General features: G+C 44.6%; 1 protein-coding gene and 1 pseudogene across 2 annotated transcripts in view; one reads left to right on the plus strand and one right to left on the minus strand.

The window, feature by feature from the left end:
* Nucleotides 1-740: 740 nt before the first annotated feature.
* The window catches only part of LCP2 (lymphocyte cytosolic protein 2), a 226,248-nt gene continuing 209,565 nt past the window's right edge, over nucleotides 741-17,423 (plus strand). The window contains exons 1-2 of one of the 2 annotated variants that reach the window (XM_075601673.1): nucleotides 741-1,095; nucleotides 12,068-12,130. In XM_075601673.1, the coding sequence (XP_075457788.1) occupies nucleotides 1,018-1,095; nucleotides 12,068-12,130 (141 nt within the window). In that variant the 5' untranslated portion in view covers nucleotides 741-1,017. The remainder of the gene's footprint in view (nucleotides 1,096-12,067; nucleotides 12,131-17,423) is intronic. The other variant, XM_075601672.1, reaches the window with a different exon arrangement.
* Nucleotides 3,285-3,443, minus strand: LOC142496355 (U2 spliceosomal RNA; annotated as a pseudogene).

The raw sequence follows: 17,423 nt of genomic DNA on the forward strand, positions 1-17,423 counted from the left end.
GAATTTAATACATTTATTAAATTCATATTTTAGAAATAATGCACTAGGATCGGGTGCTTTTTCTTTTTCTTTGTGTGTATATATATATATATATATATATATATATATATATATATATATATATATATATATATATATATATATATATATATATATATATATATATTATAATATACCTGCCTACATCCGCATTATTAAATGTAGATTACTCCACATCAGTATAATTAAGGGTAGGGGAGAACAGTTTGATGGGAACACAACATACATTATATGCTTCTGTATTGTAAATTGGCATTATTGGTGCTGCTAAAAATGGTGTGATACTAGATTGGAAGTTTTATCGTTTTATCACATTTGAGCAAAGGTCACTTGTAAAATTGGGTCTCTTAATTATCAATGTCATTTACAGGAAATGATGTTGTGCTGTGCACAAGGCAATTTCTTCTCTGCTTTCCTTATATGGTGTTAAAAGATTGTCCTTAACATTATATTTTGCGTATTAGCTCACAATCAAAACTAATTGAAGGTACAAGAAGTTACATAAAAGTTCTGATGCATTTCACTTTATGGATTTCTTTATATTAAAAATTGTTTACACAGAAACTGTTTAATACTTCATTAGCTTTTTTCAATTCAGTTTCTTTATTGACTACAGTTTAAACACTGGCTCCTTTTTTAACTTCATCATGTTTCGATAAAGGAAGTGGTAAAGGAAATGTGTTGACGATTTTTCTGAGAAGCAAGAATTTGCACAAAGAGGAAGTTGCTACTTTTTTGGAAGACGTTTCAGCCTTGTTCAATCAAAAGAGCAATATTTTATTTAAGTCAACTTCAGGGAAGTCAAATGCAGATTCCTAAAACAAAAAGACTTTAAGGATTGTCAAAAGTACACTCCAAAGCATTTCCAGCTCCACGATTACCGAACCAACTTGAAGGGAGAATCACTTCTAAGAATAAAAAAGGTGAAGCCAATTACTATTATGAACCTACTGTAGCTGCTCGGTGAGGAACGCAGAAATGGATTTTCGAAATGTCCCAACTGGCTCAGAAGTGAACTCCTGGTCTCCTGATGCTCTCACAGAATATTTTAGAACCGTAAGTTACAATATATTTAACTGAAAGAACTGTACATCCTTAATTGTATGGAAGCAATAACTGCCCGATATGCATCCAGATATGCATGGCAAAACATTCATATTAGTGTATGGTATTTTTCTTAAAGTAATATGCACACAGATAATACAAGTAAATTCAGAATTAAATCAAATGGATCCAAATATATATTGCACATAGATAACTATATTATGTAATTGTTTATGTATGTCTATGTTTAATGTATCAGAGTTTTAGGCTGTTTTTAATACACTATATAAGAAAAGTTGTAATATTGTATTGAACACTAAGCAGGGTTTATACAGTATGTAAATTACATGTATAGGTTTATGTAAACTGCACGCTCAAACATTGTATCATATTATTATTTAAAAAAACTGTTATTCTAAATGTGAAAGAACTGGACCATCAAGTTTTTCTAAGAATCTAAAAATAAGCATAAGGGAAAATATGTATCCTGCTGAAACTGTGTGTGTATATATATATATATAACATTACTACAAATTAACTTTCACAATGTGTATTTTCCATTTTACTAGTATAAACAAAAAAATAGGTGTTTTTAGCACGTGTGTGTGTGTGTGTGTGTGTGTTATATATATATATATATATATATTACACAGTACACAAACAGAATACCTGCAACAGACTGTAGTGGTAGTGGATGCAACTAATCAGAGGTTGCATAAATAAATGTAATACTTTTTTGGATATGCTAGAGGGCTTTTTCTTTTGGGAATTTGTTTGATTGTTCCTTGTCTTTATGAGCTATATATAAATATATATATATATATATATATATATATATATATATACATAAACATATAAACATATATACATATATACATATATACATATATATATATATATATATGTATATATGTTTATATATATATATATATATATATATATATATATATATATATATATATATATATATATATTTATATATAGCTCATAAAGACAAGGAACAATCAAACAAATTCCCAAAAGAAAAAGCCCTCTAGCATATCCAAAAAAGTATTACATTTATTTATGCAACCTCTGATTAGTAGCATCCACTACCACTACAGTCTGTTGCAGGTATTCTGTTTGTGTACTGTGTAATATATATATTACATATACATGCACATATGTATATGTGTATGTATACACGTATACACGTATACACGTATACTGAGTTAAGTTATGGTGAGTAAAAAAAGTGACAAAAACCCGCCACAGCAAAGCAAATATGCAAATGTAAATACAACTGTATGCTCATCTGCATGTCTTAGGCAGGTCTGCAACCCCGCCTTTCACAATTATTACCCAGCACACAGCATTTCCACTGCAGCAAGGGATTCTGGGAAATGACATGCAAATGAACACACAGTGCCACTTTTTGCTTCAAAAACCATTTTCAACATGGTTCCCTATAAGCTTAAGCTTGCTGCATGGTCACAGCTTTGAGCACAGCCAAGATTAAGGTGCATAGCCAGAAAACCCACCCACAGACAGCTTTTTTTTTTTTTTTTTTTTTTTTTTAGCCCGGGTGGTGAAAAAAGTGATTCCACCTCAAAAATCGTGCTCATGGTCCAGTGAGACCAGGCGCTCAAAACTTGTGACAAAGTCCGCTCCGGAGAGTAGGCCAGTCCGTGCCATAGACAGTCCTTTTCAGCCGAAGTCTGGGAGTCCTGCTGTTACATGACGTCTTCCTCCGAAGAGTCCGACGTCCTTCTCGTTCCCTCCTAGTGCAGCAGGCGCCGCAGGAGGGTCCAAGACTTTAGGGTGTTCGGCTGACGCCTACTAACCCACCGCAATCTTCCCCCGAAGGGATGGCGACTACTAGCCAGCACTCAGTCTTTGCTCTCCGGAGAGAGGGGTGACGATAACCCAACAAACGAAACATCAAAAATCCATAGTGCAAGTGCTCCTGTGCGCTGTGTGATGCAGTGCAGGAAGTTCTCTGACAGACGACACAAAAAAGTGTGCACGAGTGCACGCCCGGCCCTTTGCAAGGCCAGGCGGGTGAAAAAAATAGTTGGCTTGTCCCCTCAGCGGAAGGCAATAAGGGGGGCCAAGTGCGGGAAAAATAGGGGACGGTGCAAAATTATCTGTGCTGATCAAGTGCTCGTAAGTGGAGGCCGGACGCCCAAAACGACCAACCACAGTGCAGCAAGTGATACTCCACCAGGTTTTCCATGCCTGGTGGTGCAAGATTAAAAATGCCCGGGCTACTTTGCATCCGCCCTCCCAGCCCATGACCAGAGGACCAAGTGATGCAACTAGGGCCATCCTTCACAGGACAGACCCTACACTTGATCTTAGCCAAAAGGCCGAGAAGCGATCCTTAATGGGTCTCATCAGTGTAGGGTTGATTAACTGGCTATGCAAAGAAGCTAAAGGATGGGGGTTACCATACTGAGTTAAGTTATGGTGAGTAAAAAAGTGACAAAAACCCTCCACAGCAAAGCAAATATGCAAATGTAAATACAACTGTATGCTCATCTGCATGTCTTAGGCAGGTCTGCAACCCCGCCTTTCACCATTATCACCCAGCACACAGCACTTCCACTGCAGAAAGGGATTCTGGGAAATGACATGCAAATGAGCACACAGTGCCACTTTTTGCTTCAAAAACCATTTTTAACATGGTTCCCTATAGGCTTAAGCATGCTGTATGGTCACAGCTTTGAGCACAGCCAAGGTTAAGGTGCATAGCCAGAAAACCCACCCACAGACAGCTATTTCTTTTTTTTTTTTATTTAAAATTTTTATTAACGTTCACATTATAAACAATCAGTAAGTATCACTTTACAGAAAGTAATAAACAGAACACATCACAATACATTTCTTATATTGCTGAGAGAGAAAAAAAACCAATACAAAGGCAAAAAAAGAAACCATTACTTCAAGATTCTTTCATCTCATTCTTACAACCCAAACCTTAAAACTCAACGCCTTTCTCCGATCTCTAGTACTGTGATCATCTTTTTTAATTCTTCCTCCATACGTTCCAAACCTCTCTTACTTTTCTCTAACTGGAATCCATTCCTCACATCAGTTTCACACGCATTCCTTACAGCTTTCACGTCCCAATATTTCCGCCCAAATCTCCACCCTAGTCGTTTGTGCAAAACCTCTTCCTTTGTGAGCCCTACTTCATCTTTTCCCTGGGTGCTCCTTCCCTTTCTATCTCCCGCTGAATTTGCCTCTTTTGCCTGTGCAATCCCTTTTTGGCCTGCCTTTTCATCACTTTCGCTCCCACTTACTCCGCTTACACTTCTCTGTATTTTAGTTCCCTCCATGCTTATCTGTTTTTTTTGTGAGGACGAGCTATTGCTCTCGCTACTCTCCTTCTCCCTCACCTCTCCCCTAGCCTCTTTTATTTTAACCCACTGCACATGCTCCTTTTTTAGTTCTTCATATTGCTCTTTTGTCAGCTGTTTTCTTTGGTACATCATTTTTTCTAATCTTTCTATTATCTGTTCCTCACTACTCCCCCCATGCTGCTTCCGAAAAATACCCACCCAAAATAAAACATCTCCCACTGCGTCCTCAAAATGTTCCATTTTCTCTTTTAGGGTTACTTTCCCTGATACTTTCCCAACTTTACCCTCTACACCTTCCTCTCTATGCTCCACTTTACTTTGGCTATCCTTATCTTCCTTTGTTTCTATCCCTTGCAGGTTTTTACGCTTTTGAGCTTTTTTCCCTCCTATTTCCATTTCCTCCTCCAAAACATCTTGGGGACCTTCCCTCACCCTCTGTGCATCTTGAAACTCCATATTTTCCACCCAGCTAGGTTTCACCACACTCAATGACCGTATTTCCCCCTCCCCCGCATCTTTCTGATGGACTGCTCCCGTCTCCCCCCCTCCCCCCACCTCCGGTTTCTGGGTCAAGGAGTCCAGGAAGAAATCTTCCTCTTTTTTCTCCAAGATATCGCTTGTAGAACCCGCCAAAGTTTCTTCAATTTCTTCTCCTGAAGTTTCCTCAACTACAGTAATCTCCTGAAATCCCTCTACATTAGCAGACTCTTGTGTACACTCCATTTCAGTCCCAATTTTAGCAACCTGAGCATAACTTTTTTTCGAGCATTGTCGTGCAAAGTGTCCAAACTCACCACACAGGTCGCACTTTTTTGGAATGTCACAATCCGCAGCAAAATGTCCCTCTTTCCCACAGTTCCTGCAAACCACCAGAGTTTTTTCACAATGTTCTTTAGTATGTCCGTACTGGTAGCACTTCCTGCAGTAGGTGGGTTGGCCGAAATAACTCAAAAAACCCTGATTCCCTCCGATACTGAAAGTTGAAGGTGGATGAGCCACACCCCCGACTCCATCTGGGTCAGGTTTAAGCCTAATCCAAAATCTCCTCTTGCTGTTGTAGATCCTGTAGGCGTTCTTTAATTCAGTTCCACCTTTAACACTTGTACTGTATCGCCTCAAGAACATCACCAGGTCTTCTTTCGGTACGAACGGGTTGTACATGTGTACCGTCACCACTTTCTCGTCCATCTGGAAGCTCGGAATCACTTTAATTCCTCGCATATTCGGGTCTTCCGCCATCCTTTTAACCTTGTCATAGAGATTCAGGCATTCTCCTTCCATATGAAGCGTCACATCATAGATTCCCTGCCGTGCGAAATCCTGTAGACAGAACACCTTTTCTGCGACCATACCAGCTTTCCACAGCACCTCCTCGACGATGAACTTCAATCCAATTCGATCTCTTTCCTCTGCATCGATCTCAAAACGAACGGTATTCTTGAGATGCGCGCCTGTCACCATCTTTCTTCTTTCGCCTTCCTAGGAAGCTCGGGATGGCGTGCCCCCCTAATAGCAGGGCCAAGGGGGCACAGTCCCAGCTACACAGCTGTTTTGACCTTAATGGGTCTCATCAGTGTGGGGTTTATTAACTGGCTATGCAAAGAAGCTAAAGGATGGGGGTTACCATACTGAGTTAAGTTATGGTGAGAAAAAAAGTGACAAAAACCCGCCACAGCAAAGCAAATATGCAAATGTAAATACAACTGTATGCTCATCTGCATGTCTTAGGCAGGTCTGCAACCCCGCTTTTCACCATTATTACCCAGCACACAGCACTTCCACTGCAGCAAGGGATTCTGGGAAATGACATGCAAATGAGCACACAGTGCCACTTTTTGCTTCAAAAAACATTTTTAACATGGTTCCCTATAGGCTTAAGCTTGCTGCATGGTCACAGCTTTGAGCACAGCCAAGGTTAAGGTGTATAGCCAGAAAACCCACCCACAGACAGCTGTTTCGACCTTAATGGGTCTCATCAGTGTGGGGTTGATTAACTGGCTATGCAAAGAAGCTAAAGGATGGGGTTACCATACTGAGTTAAGTTATGGTGAGTAAACAAAGTGACAAAAACCCTCCACAGCAAAGAAAATATGCAAATGTAAATACAACTGTATGCTCATCTGCATGTCATAGGCAGGTCTGCAACCACACCTTTCACCATTATCACCCAGTACACCGCACTTCCACTGCAGCAAGGGATTCTGGGAAATGACATGCAAATGAGCACACAGTGCCACTTTTTGCTTCAAAACCCATTTTTAACATGGTTCCCTATAGGCTTAAGCTTGCTGCATGGTCAAAGCTTTGAGCACAGCCAGTGTTAAGATGCATACCCAGTAAAACCACCCACTTTTTTTTTTTTTAAGTTTTATTAATGATTCACTTAATTACAACCAGTAATAAACAGGAAACATCACAATACATTCCTTGCATTGCCAGAAAAACCACAAAACAACACAATACCTAAACATGAATTACTTCCCAAGTCCTACACTATGCTTTTCGTACTTTCTCCAGAACATACACATCTACTTACTTCTTTTATCCCAACAACTTCTCTAAGAAAACACTGATATTACACGTATCACAACTTTTCACTAATTTTCTTACTTCCTCTAAAGACACTTTTGCTTTTTGAAAATCTTCTCTCAACGAATCCGTATTTGTAGCATCTGACGCTACTGAGATACCTGCCTGCCAATTTAAACTTTCTATCAGCCGTTTTACATACCGCTGCCTCTTCTGACTTTCTAAACCCTTCATAATTTCTAACTTTCTCCTCGCCAGGTTCTCCTCCTTACTTTCTCCTTCTCCCCCTTCACCCCCACTCTTTTGGCCTGCCTTTTCTTCACTCTCATTCCCACTTACTCCACTTACACTTCTTGGTATTTTAGTTCCCTCCACGCTTATCTGACTTTTTTGTGAGGACGAGCTATTACTCATCACACTACTCTCTTTCTCCCTCACCTCTCCCCTAGCCTTTTTTATTTTAACCCACTGTACATGCTCCTTTTTTAATTCTTCATATTGCTCTTTTGTCAGTTGTTTTCTTTGGTACATCATTTTTTCCAATCTTTCTATTATCTGTTCATCACTACTACCCCCATGCTTCTTCCGGAAAATACCCACCCAAAACAGAACATCTCCCACTGCGTTCTCAAAATGTTCCATTTTCTCTTTAAGGGTTACCTTCCCTGATACTTTTCCAAGTTTACCCTCTACACCCTTCTCTCTAGGCTCCACTTTACTCTGGCTATCCTTATCTTCCTTTGTTTCTATCCCTTGCGAAGTCTCGTTTTTGCTTCCACTAACAACAAACCCTTTACACTTACTCTTTCCCTCTTTCCCTCTTTCCCTTTTCCACTCGCACCACAAAGGCCTGCCTTCTCCTCTGTTTCTTGCGCTTCCCTATCTAACTTCTTATTTTCCTCTTTTCCTTTACTCACGGTCTGTTCCTCTTCCCCACTCCCGTCAATACTGGACAAATCCAGCGCACAAAACTTTGACTTCATCACCCTATCTTGCCGTAGCTCACTCTTCCCCTCCCCTTCAACTGCACAAACATCATTGTCACTTTGTAAACTATGTTTTTGCGCCCCTTTCTTGGGTCCGGTCGTATCCATTATTTCCACTTCCACCTCCCCGTCTATTGGGCCACTCTCTACCATTTCTTCCCTTCTTAAATCCTCCTCATACATTGCTGTTATAGCCGGATCAAGCCCTCCCTTTTGGGAACTCTCCATCTCACAAATTCCCAGACCCTCCACTGTCTCTTCCTCTTCTTCTAGCACAATGCCCCCTTTTGCTGCCTGGGCATATGTCCTTTTTGTGCACTGCCATGCCAAGTGTCCTTCCTCTCCGCATAGATGGCATCTCTTAGGGACTTCACAGTTGGCTGCAGTATGTCCCTCTTCCCCACAATTATGGCACACAATTCCCATTTTCGTGCAACCCTCCTTTGTATGTCCATAAGAGTGGCAATGCCTGCAATATAGAGGCTGTCCCGGGTAAAACAAAAATCCTCTGTCTCCTCTGATATTGAACATGGCCGGTGGGTGTGTCACTCCTCCCGCACATGATGGATCCCGTCTGAACCGTACCCAGAAACGTCTCTTCCCGTTGAACATGCCATACGGGTTTTTAAGTTCTTCACCTCCTCTGATCATTTCACAATACCGTTTCAAAAAAGTCACAATCTCCTCTTTCCTTGCATACGGATTGTACATGTGAAGTACAAGTGGTCTCTCCTCCAGCATAAAAGTTGGCATTACCTTGATGCCATGTAAGATCGGGTCACCAGACTTCTCCTTGCACTTTTCAAAACTGCACCAAACATCCGCTTCTTGATGACAGGTCAGGTCATAAATCCCCTGTGCAGGGAAATCCTGAAGGCAGAAGATCCTCTCAGCGTCCAGACCGATCAATTGCTTCAGCACCTTCTCCACTATCCACAGCAGGTTCACTCGACTTCTCTCGGTCTCCTCGATCAGGAACCGAATGGAATTGCGCATTCCAGCTTGCGACGTCATCTCTGCTCTCCCAAGCTCAGGTGCGGCACCCCAAAAGCAGTAAAGGCGATGTCCCAGGGCAAAGGTGCCGGCCCCTAATTTCCACATCTGCTCGCTCAGAACCGCTCGCTCAGGATCACTCCTCTTAGCTCGAGATGGCGTGCCCCCCCAAAAGCAGCAGGAGTCTTTAGTCCCCGAAGGGACGATGACTCAAGGCCAAGGGGACACAGACTCAGCTACACAGCTGTTTCAACCTTGATGGGTATCATCAGTGTGAGGTTGGTTATACTGGCTATGCAAAAATGAAGTAAGGATAGGTTTTACCATACTTAGTTAAGTTATGGTGGGTAAAAAAGGTGACAAAAACCCTCCATAGCAAAGCATATAGTATATGCTTTGCAGTGGAGGGTTTTGTCACTTTTTTTACCCACCATAAAAGAGAGTGTGTGTGTGCGTGTGCGTGTGTGCGCGTGTGTCAGGTCAGTAATGGTCAGGTCAGGTGTGTAATCTGAGGAAAGGACAACTGGTCCTGAAACTTTGCATTTATGCCTGCTCTTATGATTTGAATACAGAGTAAGTTTACTTCTTACATTCAAGACTCCTGTGTTCTTCTTCCATTGCACAAACTTTCACACATGATAGTTGATTAGTGCTGACTACACCCTTTGTTTTGATCTGTGACTTTCAAACCAGATACCCTTTGCCAGAATGCCCTCCGTTCAAGTCCCACTGCATTAGCATACAATATAACATGTGAACCACATTTTATCTCATTGTTGCTTTATGCTGCCTCACTATCTCAGAATACTTGAAATAACGGATGTGAAATGTTAGGGAAAATAATAAAGATGATTACTTTACACGGTTGCGCAGAGGAGGTTAAATCAACACCATGCACAATTTTGTTCATTTGTGTCAGCTTGGTGAGCTGGTAAATAGAGCAATCAAATGATTTATGGAAAAGTTATAGGAGACACATTTTGTAATGGGATGTACCAAATTTTGCATACTCTGCCATTGCGAAGCAGTGTAAAACTCTGGCTGTCAGATACAGTATATGAGTTACTGTACATTTAATTTAGATACAGGTAGCAAATAGTATGTCTGAATGCATTTCACTGCTGGATAGGTTAAAGCATTTTAGCCACTGATATCTGTTATAAGTCCCAATAAGTGATACACTGCAATATCAATCATATTGCAAATCTGATCAAATATTATTTTTTCAATATGGGCTTATTATTAGGTTCATTACAATATATGAGTAATGAATACTCATTGCTTTTTAACACCAGCTGTTTTACTGTTTTTTGGGAAGTGTTAAAATAAAAATATGTAAAATTATATGATTTATGGACAATTTAGTGATTTGTCAGCAAACACCTCAAATTCACAAAACTGTGAACAGAAAAACGTATGACTAAATAAATCCCTCAGTGTCAGTAGGGAAAAACTGTCTGTTAAGTCCTAAACACATTCACTAAAAGCCCCAGTGTCAAGAGACAATGATTCAGTTCAGTTTACAGATGTAGCAAGACTTAGGTCTGTAATATAGAGCGCGCTGTCGCGCTACCGTGCGTGCGCGTGTCAATTACAATTGACTGTGTGAGGCTGACGTTGATACAGTCGAGACGCGTGCGTGCACGGCCGTAACTGGTGGCGCAGCAGACCAGCAAAAATATAAGAGAGTGTATTTTCGCGCTGTTGCCGCACCACGTGACACAATAAACCAATCACAGCGTGGCCTAGTGCTGTGATGTCATAACCACGGCCCTTAGCTACGCGCATCACCGCTTATCCTCTACAAATAAAACACCCATGCCACGTGCATGCGCAAAGCCGTGCACGCCCCCGCACAAGCACCAACGTGCAGTATATTACAAGCCTTACTGTCACGTGATCACTGAAGGGGTCCCATTCAGAAGCATGGACCCATCGCAGCTCAATCATGGCAAATACAGTATCCGGGGCCGCCGACTTTTGCTATTTCGTCCGCAACTCCAGGTACGGTAAGTCTTGCAGTTCCATTGCTTTTCTCTCTCTAGGAAGGACATTTATTTTCTGCTGTGCAAAATGTACTTCAATCATCCTAAGTGCCATTATAGAGCTTAACATTGATCATCGATTACACACAACTAATACAAACTACTGGTGGATAAATATTTTGAGATTACTGATACAGCAACATTCTCCTGTTTCCCCAATGATTTTTTTCATGTCTATTTTTGGACATCTTTTTGGAAAATAGTCCTTCTTGGTGCTGATCTCCACCGGTCGGTGCACAGTGCAATATGTGATTTGAAAATATAAATAAGAAAAACAGTGTATAGTGTCATTCAAATAACAGAATCTCTCTAACATCCAAATGTGAAAGGATATTTGGTGAGAATATTCCAATGTTGAGGACACCATATATGATTAGATTACCAACAGTGCTGGCAGCAATACTTGTAAAACACCCTTAGGCTACACTTATAGTGACGGTGACGCGACCGTCAGGCGACGGTCCCTGGAAAATCAAATAGAGATGACTTCCAGCGATCGCGACCAATCCGTCGCGTTGCGCTTACTATAAGCGCACGCGACGGCGGCAATGCATTTGTTTTCCTGGGACATCGCCATCGCCGGCACTATAAGCACAGCCTTAGTGTGGGGGGTTATGCTAAGACCGTAACCCCTTTATAGCATGCAGTGCTAGTATATATAACTCACTGTGTTCTTACAATAGATACACACTCACAATGCTAGTGTGTCTAGGTATGATTCAAGTCAGTTCAATTCCTTTTCTCTCTCTAGGAAGGACATTTATTTTCTGATGTGCAAATGTACTTCAATCATCCTAAGTGCCATTACAGAGCTTAACATTGATCATCAATTACACACAACCAATACAAACTACTGGTAGATAATTATTTCGAGACTACTGATACAGCAACATTCCCCTGTTTCCCGAGGATTTTTTTCATGTCTACTTTTGGACATCTTTCAACTTTACAACAAGTTAAGAAATTCCTAATGATCAATGATGTGTGTGTTCATGTACAAAATCTTGTGCGGGTGTTTCATTGAGTTTATGCTAGTTATGCATTACCTGTGTATGCCATAACTACATCTTTTATTTCTTCTTTACAGCTGAACTTTAAAGATTGTGAAAAGTTTGTCAGAAAGAATGGCATCAGTGGAAAAAGATTTTTGGTAAGCATTTAAAAATCGGCTTCATTATAAAACTGGTAAATGTGCACGTTTATCTCGGGGGAGGAATTCAAGCCCAGAACTAATTGCAATAATATCCAGGGCTGATTAGTATATTGTGGCTACTACTAAGTTATTGTACAATGAAATACAGACCTGCAAATACCAGGTTATTCTTTATTTAAAAAAAACTAGGACGAATTGTGGGGGGGGGGGGGGGGGGAGAGGAGGGGTTGCCCTTCATATGCAGAATATAAAAAGCTACATTAATGCAACAGACCGTAATAAAGGTTAAAACTATTTGAGTAACTCTAGAATCTGTAGATCAGGACACAAACCAGTTCTCCAAAATTGCCAGATTTTAAAACATTTTGGAGTACAAGGGCCACAAGCTTGTATTAGGAGAGTCTAATATCCACATCAAGGACCAATGCTGCCAGTTGGAGAGCCCTGCTGCAGAATCTAAGGTTGTTTTTTGTGTGTAGGCAATGTACAGGCATCTAAGATGGGGTTTTACTGGAGACATGACTGAGATGGTAATGAAAGGAGAGGTTACAGAAGTGGCAGTTGTTACTGCCTGCTAAAATCTTTGAAGATCATAACTGCTGCTACATCTGTAATCTTTATACAAATCTGCCAGTTGAACTGCAATGTCCCTGTTGCAGGTTCAATCAAAAGCAAGGACATCCTGCATTTCTTAAGCAAGTGGTGAGTGGTGACAAGAAAGCAATAGTATACATACTGTAATACTTAGAGCAGTGATTTTTTTAAAACTTTTTTTTTAGTTAAGGAAACCTATTATTATATTGTATTATATTGTGAAATTCTGCGGAACCCCAACCCTCTAATAGCACATCTGAGATCAGATGCATTGTAAGGAACCCCAAGCCTCTCTTATAACGTGTCTGAGATCTGATGCATTGTAAGGAACCCCAAGCCTCTTATAACGTGTCTGAGATCTGATGCATTGTAAATTCTTTTGTATTTGGTACAATTTTCAAATGAAAACTGAAAATTGTAGGGAACCCTTTAGGTATGCCCGCGGAACCCCGGTTTAAAAACACTGATTCGTGTTTTAGATGTCATTGTGGGTGATAACTTATTAGGCTTGTTGCAATGGGTAGTTGAGATGTAAAAAGGTTTCTAAATATTTGTTAAACCATGAATCCTTTGATGTATGTTTAATGTACTTGTAGCCTGGCTCACTTCTTACCTCCGGTACAGGAGAGGGAGTTGCCGGACTACTGGGGTGCCGTCGGAGCTCTGCGCCGGGTTGCGAGTGCAGGCGCTGCCATCTTGGATATCGCACATGCACAGAAGCAGCGGTGCGCATGCACAGTAGAGTGGGCTTGCGGAGGCCATCTTAGGTGGCTGTGCAAGTCACCGCGAGGGACTATATGTCCCAGAGTCCTGAGGGGGCGGGCCTACCACATGGACAGTGAGAGCCAATAGGGCTGCTAGCAGAGAATGGAAGCAGGAGAAAGTTTGGCGCGAACGGAGCGAGCGCGCCAGTTGGGAAGGAGACAGCAAGAAAAGAGGTAGTGTCCAGCATGCCAGTAGCCTCTGGACTAGGCCTGAGTTTTACTAGAACAATATTGTAGGGAAGGCCCCCGATAGGAACGCTCCCTTTTGTACTGTGTAGTGATATTGCATCAGTGACTGGATGGCCATGTGGAGCCCTGTGGCCTGGGACAAGGCCAGGGCCCTATAGACGTTTGTGAGACACTCCTGCTGGAGCTCACCCATGAGGCAGACAAGGACCCTAAGGCGTGAGGGGATTGTTGGAGGCCCCACGACATGGGACATGACTGGTCCTTTCATATCTGCTGCACCTTGGTACTGGAGTGCCCAGGAAGGTATAAGTGCACCAACGGTCCACAGGGGTAGCGCTACTTCATACACTTGGGTGGTACTGACACATTGTTATATACCTGTGAGTGTATTCCTTATTGTTGTGATTGGTTCCTGTGAAGGGTTATCCCGCCCACGCTGGGATCCTTCATAGGTGGTGGCGCTGTACCAAGAGGTCAAAAGAGCTCACCCCAGGCTCACAGCAGCAGAGGCTTAGGCCTCCTGTGAGCAACAGGTATATTCATATGGAAAGGAGGCTACATTTGGAGGCGCTGCTGAGATACAGACCTGGGGTGCCCGAGAGAGTAGTACAAAATTTAGGGAACATGTTTTTACATTCCAAGCAAGAGGTCCGCGAGTGGGCCCTCCAGTTTCACGAATCTCCCCGCCACATGGTCGCAGTGGGGGACATCCTAACCGATACACCCCCATGGGAAGTCTGAACATACCTAACGCGGTACCCCAGTTTAGCCAACGCCCGGCCCATAAGCCGAAAGTGGGATGATCATTACATCATAGTTGCTGCAGGCAACTAAATATGTGAAGAAGATGGCCCCCGGGCCCTGCATTTTCTGGAAGCCCTGCCCACGAGTTGTCCATTGATATATCCAGATCTGCCAATACCGATGGATATATATATATATATATATATATATATATTTATATATATATATAGTGCTTGACAAATCACCCAAAAATCCCCTCGCCGAACCAAAAAATCTACTCGCCACCTAGCCACGCCCCTAGTCCCGCCCCCCAAAATTACAATTAGCCCTCGTTACATGCATGTGTGTGTGAATAGTTTCCTGCACCCATTAACCAGTGTCTGGATGCCCCCGCTTCACAATATCTAAAGCAGCAATCCCGCCTGGGATCTTACCTGATCCGCAGTCCCTCAATGTCCAGGTACCATCATTCCCACAATGTTATATGTTGGAGGGGAGGTGTTCCCTACCTGTCTTCTGGGTTAGGGGGGATTCCGATTGTCTCCCGCGTGAAGCTTGAGAGTGTAGGTATATTTAAATTAAGATATATAGGGTAAACTTAGATATCCAGATCCAGAGTATGGGAGACAGACAGAGAGGAGAGAGAGACACAGACAGAGAGGAGAGAGAGAGATACACACAGACAGAGAGGAGAGAGACACACACACAGACAGAGAGGAGAGAGACACACACACAAACAGAGAGGAGAGACACACACACACAAACAGAGAGGAGAGAGAGACACACAGACAGAGAGGAGAGAGAGAGGGGAGACAGACAGAGGGGGGAGAGAGAGAGACAGACAGGGGGAGAGAGAGAGACAGAGAGAGGGGAGAGAGAGACAGAGAGAGGGGAGAGAGAGACAGAGAGAGGGGAGAGGGAGACAGAGAGAGGGGATAGGGAGACAGAGAGAGGGGAGAGGGAGACAGAGAGAGGGGAGAGGGAGACAGAGAGAGGGGAGAGAGAGACAGACATAGGGGAGAGGGAGACAGAGAGAGGGGAGAGGGAGACAGAGAGAGGGGAGAGAGAGACAGAGAGGGGATAGGGAGACAGAGAGAGGGGAGAGGGACAGAGAGAGGGGAGAGGGACAGAGAGAGGGGAGAGGGACAGAGAGAGGGGAGAGGGACAGAGAGAGGGGAGAGAGACAGAGAGAGGGGAGAAGGGAGAGAGACAGAGACAGAGAGAGGGGAGAGAGACAGAGAGAGGGGAGAGAGACAGAGACAGGGGAGAGAGACAGAGACAGAGAGAGGGGAGAGAGACAGAGAGGGGAGAGAAGAGACAGAGAGAGGGGAGAGAGACAGAGACAGAGAGAGGGGAGAGAGACAGAGACAGAGAGAGGGGAGAGAGACAGAGACAGAGACAGAGAGAGGGGAGAGAGACAGAGACAGAGAGAGGGGAGAGAGACAGAGACAGAGAGAGGGGAGAGAGACAGAGACAGAGAGAGGGGAGAGAGACAGGGAGAGAGACAGAGAGAGGGGAGAGAGACAGGGAGAGACGGAAGAGGGAGAGACGGAAGAGAGAGACAGAGAGAGGGGAGAGAGACAGAGAGAGGGGGAGAAAGAGAGAGTTCGGAGAGAGAGACAGAGGAGGCGACTGACTGATTGGGGGGGTGACTGACTGGGGGGTGACCGACTGGGGTTATTGGGTGGGGAGAGGCTGACCGACTGGGGGATTGGGTGGGGAGGGGGTGACGTACTGGGTGACTGACTGACTAGATGTGGGGTGACTGATTGGGGGGTACCTCTGGTGTCCTGCACACCCAAACACCCACTCTCTCTCATACACACACACACACTCTCCCATACACACACACACACACTCTCCCATACATACACACACACTTTCCCATACACACACACACACACTCCCATACACACACACACACACACACACTCTCCCATACACACACACACACACACACACTCTCCCATACACACACACACAAACATGGGGGGGGGGTGAGAAAGAGAGGAAAGGCCGCGACAAGCAGCACCACTGCCCGCGCGCCAATCCCCCACCTCGTGCGGGCAGCAGGAGTGCTGGGGACGGAACACCCCCGCTACCACCTCCCGTCCGGCAGGCAATGGGAGCACCGGGGATGGAGAGGAGCGATGGAGAGGAGCACGTCCACCTCGCAGAGACGAGCACCGGAATGGGGAGGAGCACCCCCGCTACAACTTCCCGGCAGGCGGGCAGTGGGAGCGCCAGGGACGGAGAGGAGCGCCGGAGACGGTGACGAGCACCCCCGCCTCGCAGGGACAAGCACCAGAACAGGGAGGAGCACCACCGCCTCGTGGGGACGAGCACCGGAATGGGGAGGAACACCCCCGCTACCACTTCCCGCCCGGCAGGCAGCGGGAGCGCCGGGGACGGAGGAGCACCTCTACTACCACCTCCCGCCTTGCGGGGACAAGCGACGGGGAGGAGCATCCCCGCTACCACCCCCCACCCGGTGGGCAGCGGGAGAGTCGGGGATGGAGGAGCGCCTAGTGGGGACGAAGAGGAGCACTTCCACAACCACCTCGCGGGGACGAGCACCAGGAAGGAGCATCCCCGCTACCACCTCCCACCCGGCGGGCAGCGGGAGCGTGGGGATGAAGAGGAGCACTTCCACTACCGCCTCGCGGGGATGAGCACCAGGGACGAGCATCCCCGCTACCATCTCCATTCCCACCCGGCGGGCAGTGGGAGCGTGGGGACGAAGAGGAGCACTTCCACTACCGCCTCGTGGGTACGAGCACCAGGGACGAGCATCCCTGCTACCACCTCCCACCCGGCCGGCAGCGGGAGCGCCGGGGATGGAGGAGCACCTCTACTACCACCTCTCGCCTCGCGGGGACGAGTGACGGGGAGGAGCATCCCCGCTACCACCTCCGACCCGGCGGGCAGCGGGAGAGCCGGGGACGGAGGAGCGCCTCGCGGGGATGAAGAGGAGCACTTCCACTACCGCCTCACGGGGA

Source organism: Ascaphus truei, chromosome 5, assembly GCF_040206685.1.
Source record: "Ascaphus truei isolate aAscTru1 chromosome 5, aAscTru1.hap1, whole genome shotgun sequence".
Classification (NCBI taxonomy): domain Eukaryota; kingdom Metazoa; phylum Chordata; class Amphibia; order Anura; family Ascaphidae; genus Ascaphus; species Ascaphus truei.